We start from the raw sequence: 8,952 nt of genomic DNA, 5'->3' as shown, positions 1-8,952 counted from the left end.
AAGGAGAAACTTCAGAACTCACACAGCAGAATGCCCTATTACAGCTAATTAAGTATTTCTGCAAAGTAGGAATTCTACTTACATTTCATGTATGTACATTTTCACATAATGAAAACAAACTATAGTATGAATGTAGTATCTGCCAAATACTACTTCTGAAATAGAAAAAAATGTAATTCTAGAAATCAAGGAATAAAAAAATGCATTAATGTGCATGGTCAAAATTGTTAGTTAATACCTACCAAATATTCCGCTTCTCCTAGTGTGTAAATTACATTCCAGTAGCACATATTTTTGTGGGACCAAGTTTTCTTCTACAGTTGTACAGTGCAAAGGTAGAGAATAAATTCCTAACTGTTGAATCATTGACTTAAACCATTTTTAAAATTCGGAAAACACCCAAAAGCTTTTAGGCGACAGAGTACAGCTGTGTATTAAATGGAACTTCATTTTGAAATATATATATATTTTTTATATTCAACAGTATTTTGAGGTGGTAGTGATTACAGCTCCTTTTGTGAATATGGGGGTGGGGTTGCCATTTGGAATGGTCTTTTTTCTTTTTTTTTTCTTTTTTTTTTTCTCATTATGAAGGACCATTGCCTCAGCTTTTTTTGGTTATTGCTTTTTTTTCTTTTTTTTCTTTTTTTTTTTTGAAGACCATTCCATTTATTTATTTTTTAACATCTTAAAGTCATAAGGACTTATATGCAAAGCAGTCATACACTTTATCATTAAAACCCATAGGTAAAATACGTACACAAATCCAACAAAAGGCTAGTACATAGTAAAGCCTAAGCATACTACTATGCAATATTATGAATACATAACTTTAGAGACTTCAGTTTAGTACTGTTATCTATTCATTTCTGAAAACATTCACAAAGATTTTAAATGCAAATTTTCGTTCCGTATCTGGAATAGAACAAAAATTATCTATGTTATAACAACTTTTGGTCATTTGTGCTTGACCAATTCGGTAAATTACAAAGAACCCAAAGAATTCTGTAACTTTCTGTAGAACTATGTAATAAAAACATTGCATATGTTCCTAATATGATGTCTTTAGCAATCATTTACTGAAATGTAACTCAAACATCAATCTCTCAAAACGTGTAACTGATCAGCTGCTTTTTAGTCTATATCCGAATTCAACTTCATCACAAAACCCCTTTTAATACAAAGATGCAGAAGTACATTAGGTAATACTAATGCAACACAGGTGCAGTTCTAGCATTGTCATTGATGAGTTGAATCATCTTCTCCACGAACGAGACTCATTGTCCTCCTCCTCTTCATCATCATCTTGAAGCAGCGAGTCATCCACCAAAGACTCTTCCTGAAACTTCAAGAGAGAAATGTGATAACCTCTGTTATGTCAGAAAGTAAGAGATCAAAAGGCAACATACAATCCTCTGCTCCTCTAAGATATAAGAACAAGCAAATTCATTTTTAATAGTTAAATGGTAATGCTTTCAAAAATATATACTGTATATGTGTATATTTAATATGCATATATTAATATATGGCAAATACACCTTGTTTTTTAGTTTTACTGGACCTCAAAATGACCTTATACTTCAATAGATATTCTGATTCCTCAGCATGTCATCCACACTCAGGCTCTAATGTTCTGATGAAACTTGAGATGCTATACTGAAAATTATTGTTAGGTTTTCCAAGTTAATATTAACTATGCCTCTTTTAATCCCAGAGCTTAATCTACCTATGCTTTAGTATCAAAAAAAATTGAATATGGGATATTTTAATTTTGATAGCTTTATCAAACTTAAATTCAGTATCCTTTAGAAAAATATATTAATATATTTTAAAATACTTTCAGCAACAATGTATTAATATATTTCACAAAACACTGTTTAACAGTTACATAAAGTTAAAAAAAAGAGTTGTTTTTATTTTTACCTACACACAGGCACAGGGGTAAACTTTCCCCTGCCTAAGATCTTTTTTTGATGATTGCACGTAACACAGCAATTTCTGCACTAAGTAAAGGACTAAAACTCAAGTATTTCCTCCCCTAGCAATGTCTCCCAGCTGTTCAGTTACAGATATTTAATTTCTTGCTTGTTCTTCTTGTCCTAGTAATTGTAGGTTTTGCTACAGAATTTCCAAATTCACCAGGAAAACTGAAGGTTGATTTGTCAAGTCTGAGAACATCCCAGAGAGATTCGAGGCCGTAGGCTGAAGAATGCCTAGAACTATGTCTTCCCTCTCTCCACTAGGCTGTTTTACATGTGGGAGAAACTCCCATCTTCATTACTTTTGCCTAAAGAAAATGCATTTTAAATCGCAGCTCTGTCTGCATCTTGTCTCAATATACGCTTGTGTACTGTAAGCTGGAGTAAAACATAGCAGCTTTCTGAGGACTCAATCTCTTCCTCTGGTGTACAGATGTTCAGCAGGCTAAAATATAGCACTGCTGAAAAGGAGAGCTCTCTCAAAAAAAAAAAAAGGAAAAAGCAACAACAGCAAAATACGCATCAAGGTCTTTCTTCAAGTCTTAAGCCTCTTTATGATAGTATTCGTTAGGTGAACTAAAATTATCAATAGAGTTTAGACAGAAAAAATGAAACCTTTTTCATGTGTGTACAATAGTGGCTATAAAACAAAGTTACATAAATAGCACGATCAATTTTAAGCACACGGAAACTCGAGATGTCTCATACATAAAAGGAATGCAAGACTGAAACTGAGGCAACTGATTACAGCAACCTCCACAGCCCTGATTTAATCCTGCATAAATTACAAATTTTAATCAATAAAATTACGTAAAAAATATTTTATGCAATTGGTTGAACTTCTGCAAATGAACGTGAAGTTCTTGAACTTGTCCATCCAAGACCTGGGATTCCTAACACTACAATACTAACTTAACCAAATGCTAGAAGCAATACAAAGCACACACAAAGAATGACATTTAAATGTAAAAATTCCTGAAGATTGCTGAAAGGAAATCATCATACAAAGAAATTTTGTGAATGTCAGGGGGTCTAATTCAGTTGTAGAGAATTCAAATAAAATCCAATCTAATTAAATGACAAATGAAATCAACATTTAAACCACAAAATTATTTCTTAATAGCAACCAAAAAAATTAAAAATCATTACCTCAATTTTAACTTAAATCTTGAAAATTTGCTATGTTTTGGATGGGTCAATCAATTTAGGAGTTACAAAAAACAGCCCCATGCAGTCTTTTCCCTAAAAATTTCCACACCTCGTGACTCGTGACTCCTGTTAAGGAGTACAACCATCACCTAAAAATAGATGTATCCCGCTACTACAAACACTTCACAAGTCAAGACAAGAGAATGCCCTTTCCCTCTGCCACGTAACATTTTATCATCTTCATTCCCTTCCACTTCCAACTTTCCTACAACCCAGAGGTTCCCTTCCACACTCAGTATCTTCAGATGGGGTTAAAATCTAAATCTCACGATAGATCACATACCAATCAATCTGTACTTTCTTTACTCTGCTGAAGTATTTGTGTATCTTTGCATGCCCTTTCTTTCATTATGTAAAATGACAAAGTCTTAATGAAGGAGTTTCTCAATGAGACCGCCCACTAAGGTAGACTCCTTACAGTAGCAAACATTGCTGTTGATCTTCAGAAGCAATACATCCCTGATGGAGAAGTGACAATATATCTAAGAACCTCTGAACATTACTCAGCATAGCCTCTTGTTCACTCACAGCTCATTACTACTTGACAACGTATGAGGCTTGTATATAGAAGAAGAGCAACATTTATTAAGTCAGAATGCACAAATGCCTGAACTGAACACTCACTCAGTGGTGGAAGCAGACTATTCTACCAGTCTTTAACACGGTAAAAATAAAATGCTATTTTTAGAGACAGAAAGCAGACAGACAAACTACATTTCTTCAGGAAAAAAAAAAGAATGAAAATGAAAAAAAATGAAAACTGAATGCCAACAGATGTAAAAAGACTGAATTTGGTTATATCAAAGCAATCTTGTGAAGATGCTTTTATGGTAGGTCCACCAAGATATCATAGGAAAAAGACATGAAGGAATACAGCTCTGAGTAACTCAAGTGTACTTCAGCTTTTCTATGGAAATCATTTATATACAGTTAATTGGCAGTAAATAAATTTGAAAAAAGGCTGCTTGACTTTTTCCTCAAGTGACACTTTTTTTTTCCCCATAATTCACAAATGTATGTAAATTTGAACATAAGTTACACCTACCAAAAAATGCAGCCCAACAATTCCTGTATTAACATAGTTATTTGGACAAGGCTTTAATATCTTCCTTGCACCATGATGAAGACTGACACTCAGCAGGGGTACTTTAGATGTCTAAATGAAGTTAGTAGATTATCTAAATTATTACTTCACCTGCATCCTCCAAGACATCTCTCACTGTAAAGGAAAATTAGATTCTGAGATATGATCCTCTAAGAAATTAGTGCTTAAAGGAGATGGTACAAACAACTATGTTTTAGACAAGACCTTTGGTATTTCTCATGCAAATTCAAACCCACGTCTTTCAGTTTCTAGATATACCCTCTAGAAATGGAACATTCCTGCAATTAAAAATAAAGTATTTGGACTGTCGATAGCCTAGAAAACAAGAAAAATTTTAATAGATTACTCCACTATCTGATATTAATACACGAGTCAGGTTCAAGAAGCATGAATCAACAGACCATTTTCTTTTGAAACAAAAGTATTTCATCTTAAGAAATAAAGAAGGAAAAAAAAAGCTTACTTCTTCTTCATCAGGTTCAGCTTCTTCTGTTTCAACAGCTGACATACTAGCAACAGGCTTGTTCCATGCCAACTTCAGCTCCTGTCCTTTAAACCGAGATCCATGAATTGCAGCCTAAAATAAGTTTAAACTTCTTAGTTAAATATTTCCTTGTCGAGGGAAATACTAACTTCGCTAATACTTAAATCCCAGACATAAGCCAACAGTCCAGTCTGCTTTTTCTGAAGAAAATCCAAGTTTTAATATGTCCATATTGGATCACTGTTTATAGTCTAAAACAAAACAACTTATTAACTACACATGGAATTCACACATCCTTTCAGTTAGATGATCAAAACGTATTAAGAACAAAACAGACCCTGAAAATCAAGTATCATTTGGTGATGTAACATACTGAACCCAATACCTTCCTTATTTTTTTAAAACTATCATGATGTGTTCTTCACCTTTCAAAGACTGACACAAAACTGTTAACGCATTACTTACTGGAAGAAACAAGGCATTCCACAAACACAAATGATTTAACATTAAAACAAACAAACAAACAACACCTTTGTGATTACAACTTAATCTACTGGAAAATGTTCCACTTCCTGTAAAGCCTTTGTAATTGAAATGTAAAAATTTTTAACTTATGGGATATTCATGCCGTTGTAAGTGCCAGATGCATTAAGTGGCTGCTTTGGAAATAGTATGTTCAAATTAAAGTAACATGAACTAGCATAAATCAGTGTTAGCAACATTCCGAAATAACCGTCACAGTCACAAAAGATTTATAGTACAATCTGAAAGCACAGCATAATGTGAAATGTAGAAACAATTACATGTTCAATGACATCTGAACATGAATTGTGTGATATTAAAGTCCCCAGGTATAAATTTTAAATCTGTACATATAAATTTATGATAAATTTAAAAGATTCTATGCCTATTAAAATGCAGCTCAGGAGCTTTTCGTCCATGGTCTCATCACAATGTCACACAACTAGAATTTTTAGAACTACTTATACGTGACATTTAGGTCCAGAAACAACTTGTAATCGTTGAAAGAAATTACTACTACATAAAAATGCAACATTTTACAACAGGGAATCCTCCTCTTCCTTCCTTCCAGGCTAGAACATATATGGTCATAAAGCTTAAGCCTTTTTTTCATTTAAGAAGGTAAAATATTAGCTGCATTTACTTCACAATTGGTCACAGCAGATGCTTCTAATAAGTACATTCTATATTTACAACTTCTTCAATTACTAGTTTTAAAGTCTGCTGTACTAATAAACACACAAATTCCAGTGAAAATATTTAATATATAAGAATATCAAGAAAAATATAGACTTTACTGTATTTGACCTAGCACAGTTTTCATAAAATTTTCCTTTCAAAATGAAGGTGCAATTACACAGTTACATGAAAATGAGAAGTTTTAATGCTAACTGGACTGTGGACATACAACAAATCGATAAAGAAATCTAATCCAATTAAAAACTCCCCACTTTCCAAGATCACATTCCAAACTTCACCTTGAATAAAGCCTGAAAACTTCATCTACTGGACTGGAGAACAATTAAAGAAAAAATGTGTTGTTTTTCAAATGCAGTGAAATGTATCATGGAAGAATAACAAATGTACACAATTAACTTCAGCTATTCCACCAACCATGTCTCCCCTCTCCCCTGTAAATACCCTTCTGCATCTTCTGCACTATCCTTTTTTTCACACACTTCATACATAAAAATTTCTTCACTTCATATATAAAAACATACGTATAAAACTTCTGTGTTTGCTTCCAAAACTACTGTTCTCTGTTTTTTGGGGACAGAAATTTAACTAAGGCTGAAATTACTCTCCAGGCCAATTTTTCAGCAACAGTTCTAACAGTAAGACCTGTATTTTGCTGATAAATAATATCTGTTAACTTCCTTGTGAATCATAGTCCATCTGAGAGAAGAAGAGATGTTACTCAGACAGTACATAAAGACAGATAATTTTCCCAGGTTGTCTATTTTAAAGTGTAAGCTACTCTCAATACTTGAGAATATTTTTATGTAATACTTATAATATTTCTTATATAAGCTACAACTATAATATTAGGTAATACAAAGGTGCAAAATCAAATATCAAATGTTAGGAAGCACCAAAATTAAAAATTTCAACCATAACTCAGTCCACTTGTGAGTATACTAATTATTACAGCTTTTATCTGTGTTTATGTATTTCTTATTCTCCACAAAACTTTTGTTCGCTGTTGAAATGTGTGCCTTCAATACAGTTGTACAGTACTGCTTTTTCTCCTTACCAGTCATTATATACTATGCACACTAATTACATTTTTTGCAGAATAATTTCAGTCTCTGTACAGTTAGCACTCAACACTGCTACACATAGAATTTTCACAAACCATATTTCTATGTTTCTTTGGAACACGGATCAAATTATTTCTCAAAATAACGCATCAAATTATTTCTCAAAATTTCTCATTAATTGATTATTACATTATTTCTCATCAAATTATTATATACTGTACCATCTATATCATATATATCATAATCATTATGATACTGTAAGTGTTCAAAACTACTGCACCCCATTGACTTCATTTGCATTGTAAATGTGAGTATTTCTGTCAATCATGTCAGTGGTCTCTCAAGATAAAGCATACAGAAAGAGAAGAGTCTGGCCAAGTATGAAAATTCTGTTCAAGTAATCGCCACAAGATGAACTTTGTGCAAAAATATAAACTTTGTTCAAAATAGAAATATAAAATGAAATCTTTCTATACAACCATACCGTAAATATGATTCCATTCTTTTTCTTTCGGGAAGCCCTATTACTTTCAGGATACTCCTTCCCAACAGTGATGCAAGGATTTTAAAGAAAACAAAATCATTTGCAGAACAACTATGTTTGGTATTTTGCACAGGTTCATATACTGCCTACACTATTTACTGAATAAGACAGGACTGCTGCTGAACCAAAAGCATAAAGTCCTAATGATCTGTACGCAATGATGCTGAATTACAACATACCTCAATGATGGATTTTAGTTTCTAAGAGTTACTTCTGTAATTCTATACTTCTATAATTTCATAAAGAAATTTAAAAAAATATATATTGTATAAGATTACTTTTACACTATCCTAAATTTTCAGGCAAATGTATGAAAACAAATACTAAACAGATTCCAACAATACCAAACAAAATGCATAGGCTCAGTCTGCAGGATGTCAATGAACCTACAGAATACTGTGAGGTCTTCAGGTGAAAACAGTGCGGTGTCCATGCAAAAAAAAACTGGCAATTAAATAAAGACAAACCAGGACATCTAGCTATGAATTCCCACAGTTGCCTTGATCTGTTTTACATCCTATATTTTTCCCCGGTTTATTTAAAACATCTTCATTTCGTAAGAATTTCAGTAACATGCTGTTTTGACCGATTTGTTTAATCTGGAATTAAGACTTCCGTGTCAGACTTCTTTTAAAACGTTTTTGAGTAATTAACTATATTAAATTTAATCAGTTATAGAAGTATAAAGCAGTTGAACGTTGCAGAGTATTTTCAACAAAGACCTATACTCACAGCTTCAGCTTCTGCTCTCGTCTTAAAGGTAATCACCGCGTGGAGAGAAGAGTCATCTATCTGGCAATCTTCAATTTCACCATATTGCTTTTAATATGAAGAAGAAAAAAAAATGGTAAAATAGTCCTCCTCCTCTATCCTCCCCCTCTAAAAATGATGTCCTAAATGAAAGGCCCTCAAAAAGCATATAGAATTAGAATAGTGTACCCCTTCACAGCCTCAATGCCATTCAGAGTACTTTGCAAGAAATAATGTTTTTGTTTCCATTTTGAAAACACAAAGTACTGTAGTCTTCGGATTTCCTAACTGTAAATATACAGGAATGAATTAAAATTACAACAGAAAAAAGTTCTTCTGCTTCAATACTTCTCTCTTGATCAGAAAGTTGAGATCTTGAGATTACTCCCTTAGTCTATTATGATACACTTCTACAAAAATATTTAATAAATACATAGATAGATAGATACAGCAAGTTTCCAATTTAGCTTGATTTCAGCATCTTAAGATCCTGTCCCATACATTCCTGGCAAGGGTCTCTAAGGTTCTTTGATGCTGCCATCAGCATAAGCTGCAATATCCAACACATTTACACAGGTGAAATGCACCACTGAAGTGCA

The 8,952-nt window shown here is 32.9% G+C and overlaps 1 protein-coding gene across 4 annotated transcripts in view; it reads right to left on the bottom strand.

The window, feature by feature from the left end:
• Positions 1–532: 532 nt before the first annotated feature.
• The window catches only part of RBM26 (RNA binding motif protein 26), a 52,469-nt gene continuing 44,049 nt past the window's right edge, over positions 533–8,952 (bottom strand). For all 4 annotated transcript variants that reach the window (XM_035565184.2, XM_035565186.2, XM_035565185.2 and 1 more), the window contains 3 exons: positions 8,336–8,422; positions 4,757–4,870; positions 533–1,345 (listed from right to left, as the gene is read on the bottom strand). In XM_035565184.2, coding sequence (XP_035421077.1) covers positions 1,256–1,345; positions 4,757–4,870; positions 8,336–8,422 — 291 coding nt within the window. In that variant the 3' untranslated portion in view covers positions 533–1,255. The remainder of the gene's footprint in view (positions 1,346–4,756; positions 4,871–8,335; positions 8,423–8,952) is intronic.

Source organism: Cygnus atratus, chromosome 1 (genome assembly GCF_013377495.2).
Source record: "Cygnus atratus isolate AKBS03 ecotype Queensland, Australia chromosome 1, CAtr_DNAZoo_HiC_assembly, whole genome shotgun sequence".
In the NCBI taxonomy this organism is placed as follows: Eukaryota; Metazoa; Chordata; class Aves; order Anseriformes; family Anatidae; genus Cygnus; species Cygnus atratus.
This window is presented reverse-complemented; position numbering and strand designations above follow the sequence as displayed.